We start from the raw sequence: 17,888 nt of genomic DNA on the forward strand, positions 1-17,888 counted from the left end.
GTCCTCTGACCTCCACACATGCAGTGTCATACACACATGCTTGTATATACACACACAAACACGCACACAAAAGAGAGACAACCTGTAGTGTTTCACATCATTTCTTCCTTATTTTTTAAGACACCTTAAGTTTAAGAATGAAAGAGTAATATGGAAGTATGCAAACAAAGATTCCACTCATCCTGAGGTCTCATGTGATAGAGACCTTAATTCCCAGTGCCATTTTCTACAGCTCAGCCTTAACTCTGAGCCCATATCATTGCTATTCTATGTTCCAAACTCTGGAAGAATGTCCTCCCCCTTGTAGGCCCCTGTATGTGTTAGTCCTGTAGTTTAGATTTTCTCCCTGCCAGCTTCCCACATACAAGCCTCCCCTTCAATACACTGCTCTAACTTGAGGGCTGGGGATCGATGCTCTCTGTGCAGATAACAGTGCCCTACGACAGAAACTCTTTCCTGGGCTTCCATAGCAGTAGGCAGCAGTCCTTTCAGGGCTCCACTGGATACCCTGACCTCCCCTCTAGAAACACATCTGTCAGCTGCACGTGTGACTAAGCAAATGATGCTGTGACTCCTGCTTAAGGGGGCTTAAAATCCAGGGGTGCAAGAAGATGGAGGGCTGGAGCACATCCACAAGATGGAGGGAACAATCACTACGGAAGGATTTGGAAGAAGAGGTAAAACTCAGCCTTGACAATGGAGCAGGCCATATTCGTTTATTCGTCAGAAAACTGAGCTTCCACTCCATGCCATGTACTGTTGGAGACACAGGAAGGAATAGAACTCTGGCAAGGAATCCATCCTGGGTTCCCTGGAAGGGCAGCCAGTGCTCTTCACCTTTAAGTCATCTCTCCAGCCTCCAACACTGACATTTAATGGAGGGAGACTGTGGACTGATGTCCCCAAAGTCTTATCTATATTGAAAAAGTCTATAAATGTTCTGAAGGAATGACTGGGATTGTGGAGAAGTTGGGATGTTACAGATCCAGAACCAAATTTTCTTGGCTTTCCTTTCATATTCATATTCCTTTCATAACCATTTGCTGTCCAGCTCTGTGTCTGACCTAACATGCTATAGCCATCAGGTGAAACCTTTTGAGATTTGGTAACAGATCATTACCACCCCAGAGCTAAGGAAGAATGTCATCCTGCAGCCCCTGAGATCATAACAGAGACCTCTCCTGCTTTGTTGTAACCTCTGTGTTTCAGGCCGTGGTCACTCATATTTGACTCAAGAATGAACAATCTTATGTTCCTTTTTGTTGTTGTTATTTGAGACAGGGTTTCTCTGTGTAGCCCTAGCTGTCCTGGAATTCACTCTGTAGACCAGGCTGGCTTCAAACTCACAGAGATCAGCTTCTTGCCTCCTGAGTGCTGGGATTAAGTGTTCCACCACAACCAGCTTGCATTCCCTTTAAAGTGAGAGCTGTGTTTTGTGGCACAAGGCAAGCAAATCAATAAAAGGCTTCTCAGAGCAGGATGCAAGGCAAAAGAAGCCAAATCAAATGGTGGTCATTTGTGTTCATGGGAAATTTTAAAGACGTGCTCACCTCTTTGAAAAAGCAATTCTTACATTCAAACTAGATGACAAGGAAGAGTTAGCTGTAGGGGGATCTAGGGTAATTTTCTCAAACGGGCAACTCTGCCCCCAAGGGACATTTGGCAATGTATGGATTATTTTAGGTTGTCAAAGCTGCAGGAGAGGTAGTACTGCCCCCAAGGGACATCTGGCAATGTATGGATTATTTTAGGTTGTCAAAGCTGCAGGAGAGGTAGTACTACCTGCAGAGAGCAGAGACAGGAATGAAGCTCAGTGACAAAGAGCACAGACCCTAGTAATAGCTTTCTTCCCAAAGTGTGAGTAACGGTGAGTTGCAAAACCCCAGTCTAGGAAGCAAACTGTAGGTGGATGAGCTGTGGGGTGGGAAGTGTGGAGTATGTGACAGACAGAAAGGGCAACATAGCTGGAACCTACTAAACAAGGAAGAGAGACACATAAGAAGAGGTCCACCAGGAATGCAGGACCTCCTGTGGCAGTAAAAGCCACTCCAGGAATGCTATGAAGCAGATCAGAGGGAACGGACTCTTTAAGGTTGGGAAGACTGCATGGTCACAGTGCTAGAGAGAGAAGTCACCATCAGAAAAGCCAGTTTGACTCTGAGAAAAAGCTGACATCAGAGAGTGAGGACCACGAGTAGAGAGGAGTCCAGCAATACAGAGGCTACAACTCTAGAATGACCAGATTTGAAGGAAGGAGTTGAGTGAGGGGATGGGCAAAGCATTAATCTGAGGTCACAATGTGAAAGTGTTAAAGAGGAGGAGAGCAGATCTAAATTGTGCCCCGACACCTAGGGTTCATTCGCTGAGTACTTCAGAGTGACTATACTTACAGACAGAACTCTTTGAAGAGATAACTAAAATAAGATGAGGTCCTGTGGAAGGGTCCTTATCCAATAGGACTAATATGCTTATAAAATGAAAATAGGGTTAAGACAGACCAAGAAGACTGAAGGACAAGATGTCATCTCCTAAGGGAGGGACCTAGAAATTCTCGCCTCCAGAATTCTGTGACAAAGATTTTCTTAGTCCTACCTTTCAGGCAATGGTATTTGGCATGGGCACCAATATAGCCTGGAACTACCCTGCTTCTGGAACACACATGGGACTCTTTCCTTTGGGCTCTCCTCCCCTGTTTTCTACTTACTTAAGTTTGGGTGTGTTCCATTGTGCTATTTTGTTTTTTGTAACACTGGGGATCAAACTCAAAGCCTTGTATGTGCTGAGCAAAGGGATTTTATTACTGAGCTACATCTCCAGCTCTTAGTATTTCCTTTTAAACCCATCATTCCCAGAGTCCTCTGTGTGGATAAGAGAAACACTCACCTGCTGTAACGCCTGGAAGCTGGTTTCAACAATAAAGACCGCTCCCGCTCCTTAGGGAAGGTAAATTTAGGTGACTGTCGCTGAGCCATCCTCTTCTTGGTCCACAGGCAGCTATCCATGATATTGACAATGGTGAGTGTCGGGAGTTTATCTAAGAAAGCAGACCAGAACAAAACATGTAACCTACTGCCTGGAGAAAGGGAAGCAAACAGAAATAGTGTAAGGACTTTGTGAAGAAAATGACAAAGGCTAGCCAACACACCATCAATCTCCTGGGAAGATTTGCAGGGAGAGTCCAGGATCCTAGGATGGCCCCTCTCAATCCGTCGGAGAGATGCCCAGCATTGTGGATGCTGACAAACTGCTGAGCTGCAGTTGGTTTCGTCCCACAGATCCTCATTTGGCAAGTTCATAGCTATAAACGATTTAAGACAAAATCCAGTCTTGCAGTATTTTAGCCCTCTGGAGAATTAGCAGCTACCCACTTAGGTATTATTATTTTTATACATTGGACAGCCATGCAACCCAGATCTCATTTTGAAATGAAATCATAAACTATCTATTGACTCCATGTAAGTAAATGTTGGCCACACAAAAACAATAGAGAATTGAAAAACAAGCAAGTATAAAGATAGGTCAAAAGGCAAGTCTGAGAGACTATCTTCAAGAGCCCTCTGATTGGCCATTCACAGCTGCGTGGCATGAGACTTTCCCACTCTGTCTGCTCATCTGGAAAATGATAAGTCTGTTTCAGGAACTATTAGGTTATAGACATTCAAAAACTTGCTCAAGGCTGGACGTGGTGGTGCACACCTTAAATCCCAGCACTCAGGAGGCAAAGGTGGTGGATCTCTGTGAGTTCAGGGCCAACATGGTCTACATGGTGAGACTGATGGAAGAAGATCATTGGTTAAGTAATAAAGAAACTGCTTGCCCTGATAGTTAAAACATAGGTGGGAGGAGTAAACAGAACAGAATGCTGGGAGGAAGAGGAAGTGAGCTCAGACTGACAGCTCTGCTCTCTGGAGCAGAGACGCCATGCCCTGCTCCCGGGCAGACACACGCGATGAAGCTCCGACCTAGGATGGACGTAGGCTAGAATCTTCCCAGTAAGACCGGTGCTCACAGATTATTAGAGATGGGTTGATGGGGATATCAGAATTAGCCAGTAAGGGCTAGAGCTAAAGGGCCAAGCAGTGTTTAAATGAATACAGTTTGTGTGTTGTTATTTCGGGGCATAAGCTAGCAGGCGGCCGGGGTGCTGGGGGCGAAGCCCCGCCGCTCTTATCAATACAAAATGGCGCCCAGATGTGTGGACAAATGAATCCACTGAAAGCCTGAGAAAGCTTGGAAAAGAGTAAAGCGTGTTTTCTTGGTAGCGACAATTTCTCAGGTCTACTCTGCTTGCTAGAGGCAAGCAAGAACTCTCATCTAAGAGAGGCTTCCTGACTCAGCTTTAGCTGCAAAACCCTGCAGCTCATTAAGAGGTCCTGCCACGAAACACTTAAAAGGTGTTGACGAAAAGCTGAACGCATGCTTTTCGTTTTTCAGCCGTAGCAGGAAAAAAGCTGCGCCGTTTAAAAATGCCAACTTTCTGGGCCATCCTGCCAGGACAAACTCTGACTGTTTGAGGCAGGAGGGCCGACTACAGAGAGAGGACTTGTGTGTTGTCTGTGGACATAATGCTGCAACTTACTTGCTGGCAGGGGCCTTGAAATGCCATAGAGTTGTGGCAGTAAACATGGCTACAACCAGTACCTCAGCCATGAGGCTGGAAAGCTAAGGAATGGGTTACATCTAGCCAGCAAAGTCACGCCTTTAGTCCTACTGAGATTGCTTGGTAAATTAAAGGCTCGTGTGGTCAGAAAAAGAGAGATATACAGTAAAGAGAGATTGGAAGACAAAGAAAATTTCTAAATGGTTTACAGTGTGTTAAAAAAATATATGCAAGCTAAAAGTTAAAAGTTCTTAAAAGTAAAAAAAAAAGGAAGAAAGAAGTAGTTGGGTGTGGTAGTACACACCTTTAATCCCAACACTTGGGAGGCAGAGGGAGATTGACCTCTGTGACTTCAAGGTGTGGTAGCATACACCTTTAATCCCAATGCCTGGGAGGCAGAGACAGGCGGATCTCTGAGAGTTCAAGGACAGCCTGGTCTACAGAGTTATTCCAGGTCAAAGATATACGCTCAAAAAGCAAAAAGTTAAAAGTAAAAATAAACAAAATAGAGGTTAAAATAAAACGCACAAAGATGGAAAATACACAGAGAATCTTGATACTGTATGCTATTATGCTATCTTTGAATTGTTTGAATGCTGAGGAAGGAGCAACAGCTGCTAAAAGATATTTGTTTATAAATGCTGCTGAACTAATCCAACATAGATATTTTGAAAATGTCTTGACTTTAAAATTTGGATCTAAGGATATGATACTTTGGAAAAGAGATTCTTCTTTTGTTTTCACAGAGGATGAGACCCTGTTCATTTCTTCTATTCCGATATGGTATGATGGACCACGCCCTCTTGAAGGGTTGCTGTGAACATCTTCACAAAATTGCTTCGCTCAACTGCCAACTGAGATGAAACTAGCACACAGGTTATACCATGAAAGACCTAATTAACGACGCCCCCATTCAGCAGGAAGCAGTTTGGAGAGAAAAAACTGTGCCCATGTTCCCAAATATGGTTTATAAACGTTCTTTAACATTTAAAGGGGGATATGATGTAGATATGAATAATTTGTATTAGTATAGATTTTGCTTTATTGATAGAGATTTATGGTCAATTTTGTTATATGTATATGCATATTTCTGCTATTGATTAAGATATTGTGATTTGTAGTTCATTAAAAAATGTAATGTATAATTAAGAAATATAGGTTAATGGATAATCATCAGTAATAGTCAAGCTTGTAGTCATGTTAGTTAGATTTTCTAGATATATAGAGATACATTTCAATTAGATAGACATTCTTCATATCTTTCAAAGACTGCAGAATATGGCATTTAATATTTTAATAACAGGGTTTTTCATGACAATGAGACATGTCTGCTCCTGGCAGCACCAATCTACTTCAAGAAGAAGATGGGCATTGAAGAGGATCCTTATGGAATTTGATAGCCATTTGGGCAAGAAACTGCTCTTGCCTGGACTATTGCATAAACTGGACACAGAGAACCCACAGAGAGAGGACTACTGAACTTGCCTAAAGGTGAGATGATCTTTCGGGGTTCCTGATTCATAAAAGAGTCTGCGAGACATTCTACAGGACACAGCAGATAGTGACTGAACTGACTTTGAAATGTCCTGCTTCATGGAAATGTCTCTGGATACCATGGGCCTGTAGGCCAAAGATGGATGCCCCAACGGTACAGAGAAACTTTGGATGACTGTCCAGGCAGCAAGATGTCTCTGTCATTTCTAGAGTTTGAAAGTTGCTTATTTCTTGTTTGCTTAGGTAAATTGTATCTTTCTGGAGTCTTTGATGGAGTTAAAGAATAGTTAGTTATAGTTTTCCTTGGTTATGATAAAGATTATTGTAATTTTTACTTGATAACTGTTTTGTTATATGTAATTTTGCTATGTTAAGTTAAAGACTTCCTTTTTTTATTTAAACAGAAAAAGGGGAAATGATAGAGGAAGGTCATTGGTTAAGTAATAAAGAAACTGCTTGCCCTGATAGTTAAAACATAGGTGGGAGGAGTAAACAGAACAGAATGCTGGGAGGAAGAGGAAGTGAGCTCAGACTGACAGCTCTGCTCTCTGGAGCAGAGACGCCATGCCCCGCTCCCGGGCAGACACACGCGATGAAGCTCCGACCTAGGATGGACGTAGGCTAGAATCTTCCCAGTAAGACCGGTGCTCACAGATTATTAGAGATGGGTTGATGGGGATATCAGAATTAGCCAGTAAGGGCTAGAGCTAAAGGGCCAAGCAGTGTTTAAATGAATACAGTTTGTGTGTTGTTATTTCGGGGCATAAGCTAGCAGGCGGCCGGGGTGCTGGGGGCGAAGCCCCACCGCTCTTATTACTACAGTGAGACCATCATCTCAAAGAACAAAAAAAACAAACAAAAAAAATTATTCAAATAATTCAAAAAATAAATTCAAAAAAATCAGAGCTAAATGCTTATACATGTAATCCCAGCAGCTCAGGTGGCTGAGATAGGAGTATTAATAGGAATTTGAAGGCAGCCTAGGCTACATAATGCATTATGAGCCATCCTCAGCTATAGTGTAGGATCTTTTCTTAAAAAACAAAAGTAGGGGCAGGGAAATGGCTCAATGAGTAAAAGCATTTACCAGTAAGCCTAACAATAAATAAGAGTTCAATGATCCCCAAACCCCACATGGCGGAAGGAGAGAACCGAATCCTGCAAGCCGTCCTCTGGCCTCCATACATACACGTACACACATTAAGCAAGCAGACAGAAAAAATACTAAGCATGAAAAATGAGGAAATCCAGGCCTGGGGAGCTGACTCGGTGCTTGGAGTGCACAGCTCTGCAGCAGCACATCACAGCCAGGCACAGCACTGCACAGATGTAACCTCGGCTGGAGAGGCACAGACAGCTGGGTCAGGGCTGTGAGTCAGCTAGTGAGACATCCTGAACTTTCAAGAAATAAGGTGGAGGGGCTGGAGAGATGGCTCAGTGGTTAAGAGCATTGCCTGCTCTTCCAAAGGTCCTGAGTTCAATTCCCAGCAACCACATGGTGGCTCACAACCATCTGTAATGGGGTCTGGTGCCCTCTTCTGGCCTGCAGGCATACACACAGACAGAATATTGTATACATAATAAATAAATAAAATAAATATTTTTTAAAAAAAAGAAAGAAATAAGGTGGAGAAGCAATTAGGGAAGTCAATCTAGTGTTGACTTTTGGCTTCTATATACATCTGAATGGTCAAACATATATGCACGTACACATGCATTACACACACACACAAAATGAAAAATAAAATATTATCAGCAGCTTTTCCTTTTCCCCTTCATTTATCATTACAAAAATGTCATCTTTGAAAGTTACGATCAGTAGAGACAGGCATACAACTTTAATCCCAGCATTCTAGGAAGAGGCAGGTAGATCTCTATGAACTAAAGGCCAGTATAATCTACATAGCAAGTTTCAGGCCAGTCAATGCTCCATATCAAAAAGAAACCAACAATAAAAACTTAAAAGCAATGAAATCACAGAAGTGCTTTTTAGCTGGCCCAAGCCTTCAGGAGGCATTTTTCACTGTTGAGAATGCTATACTCATCACAGAATACCCCACCTGTGCATGGCTTCACTTAGACCACAAACCAGACGGCCTGTTGTTGCTTCAGAGACCACTAACTTTTCATCTACTTCATACTTCTCAGGTCATTTCCTCATAAAAGAGAGTCGAGGGTCCTGGAGACCTGGCTCAATGGTTCAGAGAACTAACTGCTCCTCCAGAGAACCTGAGTTTAATTCCCAGCATTCATGTGATGGCTCACAACCTTCTGTAAAGACAGTTCCAAAGGGTTCCCTACCCCTCTTTTGACCTCCACAAGTACTGTATGCATATGGCATATACATTCAGGCCAATACCACTACACATAAAATAAATTTTAAAAATTTCATTGTAGGAAAACACACACACACACACACACACACACACATCAACAATTAAAGAAAACGAGAGGGGACGAGCAGGGCACAAATGATCTGAAGAAAGAAATGGTGAAAATAAGGAGTTCTGACTAGAAGGTGGGGGATAAATATACAAGTGGGGAGTATGATAAAATAACAGTAGAACGTCTGAAAAGATCCTAAGGAATCATCCTTTTCTGGGGTTTTTTTTTTTTTTTGAATTTTTCGAGACAGGGTTTCTCCGTAGCTTTTGGTTCCTGTCCTGAAACTAGCTCTTGTAGACCAGGCTGGCCTCGAACTCACAGAGATCCGCCTGCCTCTGCCTCCCGAGTGCTGGGATTAAAGGCATGCGCCACCACCGCCTGGCTGCACTTTTCTGGTTTTTGAGTCAAGGTTTCTCTGTGTATTTCTGGCTGTCCTGGATCTCACTCTGTAGACCAGGCTGGCCTCGAACTGACAGAGATACACCTGCCTCTGCCTCTCCAGTGCTGAGATTAAAGATGTGCACCACTATGTCTATCTACCTAAAAGTACCTATAATACACGTAAGTCAGTATATAAATAGACAGATAGCGTTTAAGTGAAATTTTCCCATCTGGGCTGAGAGTGCTCCCCCTAAGAGCCATAGGTCATCAACAACAACAACAAAATCCACAACACTAGGTATGAGAAACCTTCTTTTTAGTTGTTGGTCAGGGTTGTCCAAGAGACTCCCAAAACATTACAGTCTATTGCTACTGTCCTTGGTTGCCCCCCAAAGGTGGCAGGAAAGATCCTATTACTGAAGACATAATACACTTCAGACACAGAGCTCAAATTAACTTGAAAGCCTCCTCCCCAAAGACTAGCTTTCATGTTACCAGAGGTGCCAAGAAAGAATTTCTTCCAAAGAAGAGAAGCAATCAAAGATGCCTATGAGTCACATCAATGAACAACGTGGCATCATAACTATAGCGGTAAAATAGAGGCATGCACACCTTGGTGGTAACCAACAGCTTTTTCATAGGACTTAAGACCCACTTAACAAGTGGGAGATCATGCCTGGTACTGGAAACCTTGTCAGCTACCTAGAGCTAGGGAAGAACCTACAACCACCAATTTACTAAACTAACATATGCTCTATGTATTTGTCCTTATACCCAAAGATAAGCCTAGACCTCACCCCCTCAATAAGGAAACTTCTCTTTGCAACAGAGACCATTACTGAAAACCACATCCAATCAAAATGCAGAGTTAAAGAGCCCAGTCCCAGTGGTACAGCTACAACACAATTCTTATACCTATGCCTCAGGAACCACTGTGGTAGATGGAAACAGAGAAGCAAGGGTTTTACTGTGAGATTGGGTCTCCTAGAAATGTCAGAAGCTGGGCAGGATGGTGGTGGAACACACCCTTAATCCCAACTCTCAGGAGACAGAGGCAGGTGGATTTCTGTGAATTCAAAGCCAACCTGATCTACAAAGTGAGTTCTAGGACAGCCAAAGATGTCACACAGAAACCCTGTCTCCAAAACAAACAAATGTCAGAAGTGTTTTGGGATATTATTTTAACTGGGCAAAGATGTGTCACATTTGCTTATGCTGTAGAATATTATTTTGATTATGTAAAGGTATGTGACACCTGTTTGTGCTGCATTTGTTTAACATGTAAGGATGTGTTACACCTGTTCGTGCTACGTTTGTTTAACATGTAAGGATGTGTTACACCTGTTTGTGCTACGTTTGTTTAACATGTAAGGATATGTTACACCTGTTTGTGCTACGTTTGTTTAACATGTAAGGATATGTTACACCTGTTTGTGCTACGTTTGTTTAACATGTAAGGATATGTTACACCTGTTTGTGTTGCACTTGTTTCACCTGGCCTGCCTAAGAAACCTGATTGGCCTAATAAAAAGCCGAATGGCCAATAGTTAGGCAAGAGAGAGATCGGCAGGACTGACAGGCAGAGAAAATAAATAGGAGGAAAAATCTAAAGAGAAAAGGAGGAGAATCTACACGAGGGGAAATGTGAGGGACATAAGATATACAGAAGGAAGAAAGGTAGATAAAGAGAAACAGATCAAGTTAAAAGAGCTAGCTGGAAATGAGTCTAGGCTAGGCTGAGCATTCATAACTAATAATTAAGTCTCCATGTCATGATTTGGGAGCTGGTTGGTGGCCCACAAAAGTCTGGTACACAGAAGCTACACCCATGAAGTCCTATCAACATGATTGTCTTAACATGAGCTTAACAAAAACAACACCAGGGGGCTGGAGAGATGGCTCAGTGGTTAAGAGCATTGCCTGCTCTTCCAAAGGTCGTGAGTTCAATTCCCAGCAACCACATGGTGGCTCACAACCATCTGTAATGAGGTCTGGTGCCCTCTTCTGGCCTGCAGGCATACACACAGATAGAGTACTGTATACATAATAAATAAATAAATATAAAAAAAAACAAAAACAACACCAATAGACATACTAGCAGAAAAGAAGAAAAGCTCATGAGGCCACTAAGGAATGCTGAGATTTGGAGAAATAGTCTACCCAGGAAAGGCCACAACAATTCGATAATACCAAATGGTCAGTTCTGAAAACATATAAACAACATTATTCAGACTGAGCAGACTATATGTGTATATAAGGGTGTGTGTGTGTGTGTATGTGTGTATATGTGTGTATCACACACACATATGTAACAATAAAGAAAAAGAGAAGGGGGCTTACATGAAAGAGTATGGAGGAAGGAAGGGGAAAATGTTGTAATTATATTATGATCTCAAAAAATAAAATAAATTTTTTACATTGTAGGAGCATACATATACATATATGTATATAGATAAAACAAAGAAAAAAGGTCATGAATTTAAAAGAGAACAGGGATACATGGGAGGTTTAGAGAGGAAAGGGAAGAGGAAATGATATAATTATATTATGATCTCAAAAAAATTTTAATTATTTTTGTAAAAATTGTAGAAGCATTGATGGGTATGGTGGCCCACACCTTTAGTCCCAGTGCTGGGGAAGCAGAGGTAGGTGGATCTCTGTGAGTTCAAGGCCAGCATGATCTACAGAGTGAGTCCCAGGACAGCCAGAGATACACAGAGAAATCCTGTCTCGAAAAAAAAAAAATGTAAAAGCATCGAATAAGATATAAATTCCTAAATAGGACCATATAGCAAGTACTCAATAAATATCATCAGGCTGGGGAGATGCTCCATAGCCAGAGCACTGAGAGGGCAAAACATGTGGACTGAGTTCAACGCCCAAATCCACATGAGGTAAGGCACAGTACACGTCTGTAACCCCACTGCTCCCACTATAAAATAGAAAGCAGAGGTCTGAGACTCCCGCGAAGCTTATGGGTTAACTAGCCTGGCATATGATGGTGTCTTCAGGTAGAAGGCAAGACCAAGACTCAGGGTAGTCCTCTGGCCTCCATACCAGCATGGCACAGGAATACTAGTACACATTTAAGGACATTACATTAAATGTACACACAAATAAAATTATACTAAAAATAAGTATTATTCCCTTTTTTAAAATGTCATGTAGTGCCTACAATTACCTTATTCCTTTTAAGATATAATTGTGTTTTATTCATCTATTTGTGGGTTCGGGTGCTAAAGTACACATGTGAGTGAGCAGGAGCCCATTCTCCCGTGAGTCCAGAGACTGCTCGGGTCCTCAGCCTTGGTACAAAGTTTCTCTTACCTCAGAACCATCTCACTGGTCCCCTTATTAACTTTTTAAGGACACTGTCAACACATTTATTGACTACTAAATATGTGAGAGAACCTGTTTGGGGCATGGAGAACAGCAATAAACAAACTCTGTTCTAAACAGCTTGCAATTTAAATCAGAAGTAGGAAACTATTGGACTGAGCCAGTATCTTGGCACCGAAATGGTTCATTATATGCAGATTTCTGGCTTCTCTTCTAGATCAGCTAAATAGTGGCTGGAACTAAGGCTGAGGAAGTCTTTAAAACAGGCCTAAGAGCGGAGCTCTTTTTGCCATAACAATCCCTCAGTGCCATTCATCACCCTCTTTACCTTGTTGTGGGTTTCTTTTTCTCCCAATAGGAAAATATTTCTTTTTTTAACTTTTTTGTTTTTGCAATTTTTTTTCAAGACAAGGTTTCCCTGTGTAACAATCCTGGCTGTCCTGGAACTAGCTCTTGTAGACCAAGCTGGCCTCAAATTCACAGGGATTCACCTGCCTCTGCCTCCCGAGTGCTGGAAAATATTTCTTTGTAATTATGTCCTCATGAAAAGTGGGAAAACAAGTCTTGGACCATGTTTTAAGAAAAGAAAGAAAGCAACAAAGAGAGAGAGAGAGACACCAACATTAGTTCTCAGTAAGAATTTTTCCTGTACTTAATACAAAAATTTTATAACTTAAAACGTCATTGTAAATGTAAAACCTCGTAAAGAGTTTGATGGGGAATATGTACGCTGAATCACTTAATGAATTAAGAAATACAACTTTAACACGGGCTTTTGAATGAGAATATGATGCATTATTCTTACACTCAGATGCTTTTCGCCCTTTCAGGACCGGACCAGTCCAAACTGAACCCCGGAGTCTCATCAGGTGTCTCCCGATATCACCAGCCTTATAGCTGTTCTAATAAAATAGTTGGCATTAAAAAAAAATAACAAAGTTTTAGATAACATTTACCCTTAATACGAGTATCACAAAGATGAAAGTGAAATAAGATTAAAGATGGACATCGGTGCAGTAAAATTGAAAGAAAATCTCCACTGAGTTCCGAGCCAAAAAAAGAAAATAAAAAAGTGTCAGTGGTCAGCGATTCCGAGGCATAAAAGGAGATTGATTCCAAAGCCCTCTGTTCTAGGGACAATGCTGAGACAGCGAAAACACTGCGAGGCTTTGGCTCCGCCCACGCCCCCAGGGCCCCGCCCCTCCCCCAGAGTCCCGCCCATCATGTCCGGCGGAGTTCGCCCCTTGGCTCAGTCTAGCCTTCCCACAACCACAATAGGCACCATGCCGCCCCGTTGCCTAGCAGCGGCGCAAGGCACAATGGGAGAATAGACGGAAAACTCAGAAAGCCAAACTTAGTTTGGTACGAAAGTCCTAGTAATAGTGACAGTACGTGGCAAAGAAACGAGTCTAGAGAGGAACGTGAAGGATACGGTCGAAGCTAGCGAGAACCTCAGTGAGCCGAAACCACCACGATATGGAAAGCTTGGCTAAACCGCCGACTTTAGGCGGGGCTGAAGAAGGGAGGCTGTGGCGCAAAGCACTGTGGGGCACTGGCAACGTGGGGTGGGACGGAAGCCTCCGAGGGTCAGATCTTACCGACGCGGGAAGTCCAGACACCAGAACTGTCTGAAGAGAAGGCCTGAGCCGGGGGAGGCTCGGGCTCCAGCGGAGGCCATGGCGGAGAGGCCTGAGGACCTAAATCTGCCCAACGCCGTCATTTCTAGGATCATTAAGGAAGCGGTGAGCTGCTCGGGCTGGCGAATGGGTCGAGGGCGGACGAGCTAGCCGGAGGTTAACAAGATCCGCGTGTGTGTTTATCTCCACTCTCGCAGCTCCCGGACGGCGTCAACATCTCCAAGGAGGCCCGGAGCGCCATCTCCCGCGCCGCCAGCGTCTTCGTTCTGTATGCCACATCCTGGTGAGTCGAGCAGAGGCAGAAGGAAGGCTCTGCGGGATCTCGTCCCCGACTTCGTGGCCCCAGTAGAGTTCCCTGCTCCAATAGAGAGAGCACTCCTCCAGTTCCCACAAATTCTGAAGCAGGTTAAACAAGGTTCCCATTGCCCTTTGTACGGGGAAGGAATGAACTGAGTCGTGTTCACAAAACCCATGAATCTAAGATAAATACGGATTTTCCCGTCCCACCTCTTGGTGTCTCTTCTTCCCACCCACTCTGACAGCTTCTGAAGGGGTTTTGCTTTTTTCTTCAGTGCGAACAACTTCGCAATGAAAGGGAAGCGCAAGACTCTCAATGCCAGTGATGTGCTGTCAGCCATGGAAGAGATGGAGTTCCAGCGGTTCGTTACACCGTTGAAAGAAGCTCTAGAAGGTATCCATCCGCTCTTCGGTTTCTTAAGCCATATGAAAGATGATCATTCTTTGTTCCCTGATGACCTTGATTGCAGTAATCTGGCACTGGTCACGATTCCTCTGTTTAGTTGGTACCATCTGAGATATGTGATATGGGCCTGGTTATTTTTCTATGCCTTGGTTTGCAATAATCTGCAGCTTCCTTACAGCATACAGGCGGGAACAAAAAGGCAAGAAGGAGGCTTCCGAGCAAAAGAAGAAGGACAAAGACAAAAAAACAGATTCGGAAGAGCAGGACAAGAGCAGGGAGGAAGACGATGAAGATGAAGAACGATTGGATGAGGAAGAACAGAATGAAGAGGAGGAAGTAGACAACTGAGTGGAGAGTGGGCAGACTGTGGCGCCATGGAAGTGACCACCTACAGTGTTTTCATGTGAAGCCTTTCCCTGCAAGGCAGAGCCATCTTTGGCACAGGTGCCTGAGATCAAAATAAAAACTGACCAGAAAGATGAAAATCAGCTCTTCCAACACTCAGAGAACCTGAAGAATCAGTCTGGAGGTTGTGACTTTTTAGTATAAGGGATTCTGAATGACTAAATAGTTTGATATCGTTTGTTTACTTAAGTATGTGACTAGCTACTTTTTGATCCCATTTCCCTGCCCCTCCAAAAAAGTAATAACTTCCATGTTGGCTGCTGTGTTTCAGTTCACAGAGGCCCTAAAGGCTCAGGGGAGAAACGGGGCTTTGAGCAGTCACCCTGTTTGATTGTACAGTGTTAGCAGTAGGTCAGAATGGTTGCTCTTTAAGAAATGACTAAAAAGCTGTAGGAGAATAAGGTAATCTCGTCACTGGATTGTAGCATTACTTGTTAGTTTATTGTCTAGAGTTAATTAGCCTGTAGCCCTTCTTTATTGACTGTAGATGTTCCGTCTGCTGTGGTGGCTGCACATACATTCTTAAATTCTTAATGTCGATTGTAATCTGTCAAAAAAAATGGTGCCAATTCTTAAAAACAGATGGCTCAATCTTTGGCAGTAACTCAGTGCCTGCACTGTAAGATTTAGTGCTACCCCCTGGAAGGCATAAAATCTCAGGCTCTCTCTTCATTAGCCCATTTCCCTGACCTGCAGCTGCTGCTTTTCATTCCCTGAACTCTTGACAAGTTCCAGAATTTTTCTCCTCTAGCTCTTTCCCCCATACATCTCTCTCCTGCCTCTGCTTCCCAGCCCCACTTTCTCCTCCTTTTACTTATTTCATCTTCCAGTCTAGGATCTTTAATAACCTATATACTATCCCAAAGTGCAAGTTCCTCAGATTCCTTCGTCCTCCTGAAATGCCTCTGAAGCTCCAGGCAGATATAACGGTGCTGGGGAATCTAGCGCCAGAGCTGCCACGCTGTGGCTTTGGAAGTGTCTGCTGGCCTTCCCTTTCTCCCCATTCAGTGCTCCACGCACTTTTTTGTTTTAGCTGAGCACTTGAGGTTGACAAGTAATGTAATATAGCTGGATACTGTGAGCTGGGTGAGTGGCTGCGGTGAAGACTATTGAAAGTGACTGGGGACTGCTGAGACGATTTTAATGCTTTATACAAATAAAGAACATTTTTGTTTAAAATGATGACTCATACAATGTGCTTTTGGAAAGGACCCATCTAGATCGATCACTCTCTCTCTCTCTCTCTCTCTCTCTCTCTCTCACGCACACACACACACAGAAGCACAGAACCCTGTATCTCTGGATCACCAGCAGATGAGTGAGCATACCCACAGCCAACATTTTCCAAGAGTCTCTTGGTTACTCTGTATACATGACTAGCTCCCACGTCTTAAGCTCTTTATGTGTCTAGCACTTTTCAAAGTGCTTCCAGGTATGTTTGTTGTTTTCAAGTAGCCTTGACTGTCCCAGCACTCACTCTGTAGACCAGGCTGGCCTTGAACTCACAGAGAGATTTGCCTCTGTGCCCCAGTGCCTCTGCTCCAGTGCTGGGATTAAAGGCTTGAGCCATCACCGCCTAGCCAGGTATTAATTCTTAACTCCTATCAAACAGCATTTCTGTTACCTCTGTTAGGTCTTAACCACAGCTCTATATCGTTCTTAAGTCAACTTTATTTCACAAAGAACCCAATGGTCATTTGATATCCTTTCTTCATTCCATGTATAATACTTAGCAAATAGATCTTCCTAGAACATAACTTTACTTTGTGAGATCTACCATCTAATAACACCATAAGGCCGTTTGTTTGCCAATAGAAATGGAAAGGACTCAGTTAACAGGGTACTTGCCTAGTATGTTCAAACAAACAAACAAAAAAAAAAGTTCTTCTTTATGTCTTTAGTTCATCCTTAGCCAAACTTTTTAACTGTCTAAGAGAAACCTTTTCTATCTGGAAGAATCTTTGAAGTCATCCATCAGCTTTTTCTCAGTCAGTCTACACCTCCCCATAATGGCATCTGGATTTTGAAGGTTTTCCAGCAGACCAAGGTAAGTTTCTCATCTCTAAGCAGAGTGCTTCAGTAGTATGGATCTTGTTCTAATTCATTCAAAACTACTTTGAGGGTCTGAAGAGATGGCTCAGCAGTGACACTCTTCTAGAGGACCAGGATCCACGTGGCAGCTGAAAATGTCTGTAGCTACAGTTCAAGGGAATCCCATGCCCCTTTCTGGCCTCCTGTCACTGCAGGCAGGTGGTGCATAGCCATGCAGGCAGGCAAAACATTCACACATAAAAATAAACACTTAAAAAATCTTTTTGTGTGCTAGCCCCCTATCTTATAGGAAGTTAAAGCTCTTTTACGAGAAATTACTGAGATCATGATCCAGTGGCCTTTGGCCTTCTGTTTTTATTTTCGTAAACTTTGTAAATGGTTGGGATAATTTCAGATACAGAAGAATTACAAGGAGTGCAGTTCTCATGTACCCTTCATCCGACTTCTCATATTGCACCTTTAAGTCTGAATTTTCTAGTGAATGTTTAAAATCCAAAATGAGATTCACAGATCATAAACTTAACCATTTTTAACTGAAGATTTGCTGGTACTAAGCACATTTACAGTGTTACACAGCTACTCTTCCACCCTCTCACTAGTGAGCAGTCACACCCATGCCTCCCTCCACTCAGGGCCTCACCCCCCACCCCAAGTCTTTGTTTCTGGCCTCATAAACCCCAGACTCCATGCTCTGAGCGTCCACATAACTTTGTTTAACTTTTTCTTGTTTTTGTTTGATTGATTTTGTTTTTTAATTTGTTTTTCGAGAAGGGTTTCTGTGTGTAACACCTCTAACTGTCCTGGAACTCACTCTGTAGACCAGGCTGGCCTTGAATTCAGAGATTGACCTGCCCCTGCCACCCAAGTGCTGGGATTTGTGCGTCACCACTGC

The 17,888-nt window shown here is 43.0% G+C and overlaps 2 protein-coding genes across 3 annotated transcripts in view; one reads left to right on the top strand and one right to left on the bottom strand.

The window, feature by feature from the left end:
• Positions 1 to 13,727, bottom strand: part of CUNH9orf43 (chromosome unknown C9orf43 homolog) — a 26,766-nt gene extending 13,039 nt beyond the window's left edge. Inside the window, exons 1-4 of one of the 2 annotated variants that reach the window (XM_041632531.1) lie at positions 13,632 to 13,688; positions 13,005 to 13,101; positions 3,146 to 3,298; positions 2,884 to 3,034 (exon numbers count right to left, since the gene is read on the bottom strand). In XM_041632531.1, the coding sequence (XP_041488465.1) occupies positions 2,884 to 3,034; positions 3,146 to 3,298; positions 13,005 to 13,065 (365 nt within the window). In that variant the 5' untranslated portion in view covers positions 13,066 to 13,101; positions 13,632 to 13,688. Of the gene's footprint in view, positions 1 to 2,883; positions 3,035 to 3,145; positions 3,299 to 13,004; positions 13,102 to 13,631 lie in introns of both variants that reach the window. The other variant, XM_041632532.1, reaches the window with a different exon arrangement.
• On the top strand, positions 13,544 to 16,123 carry Pole3 (DNA polymerase epsilon 3, accessory subunit). Its single transcript, XM_041632533.1, has 4 exons — positions 13,544 to 13,941; positions 14,034 to 14,119; positions 14,409 to 14,527; positions 14,718 to 16,123. Exons 1-4 carry the CDS (start codon positions 13,876 to 13,878, stop codon positions 14,885 to 14,887), a joined length of 441 nt encoding a protein of 146 aa, XP_041488467.1. The 5' UTR covers positions 13,544 to 13,875; the 3' UTR covers positions 14,888 to 16,123.
• Positions 16,124 to 17,888: the final 1,765 nt, after the last annotated feature.

Source organism: Microtus oregoni, unplaced genomic scaffold (assembly GCF_018167655.1).
Source record: "Microtus oregoni isolate MIOR12 unplaced genomic scaffold, Mior012 000041F_ref0000270, whole genome shotgun sequence".
NCBI classification, from domain to species: domain Eukaryota; kingdom Metazoa; phylum Chordata; class Mammalia; order Rodentia; family Cricetidae; genus Microtus; species Microtus oregoni.

Coding starts and splice junctions, on each gene's coding strand:
- Pole3 (XM_041632533.1), top strand. CDS start 13,876: ATGGCGGAGAGGCCTGAGGACCTAAATCTGCCCAACGCCGTCATTTCT. Junction 14,120..14,408: donor GTTCTGTATGCCACATCCTG/GTGAGTCGAGCA, acceptor TTTTTTCTTCAG/TGCGAACAACTTCGCAATGA. Junction 14,528..14,717: donor GTTGAAAGAAGCTCTAGAAG/GTATCCATCCGC, acceptor GCTTCCTTACAG/CATACAGGCGGGAACAAAAA.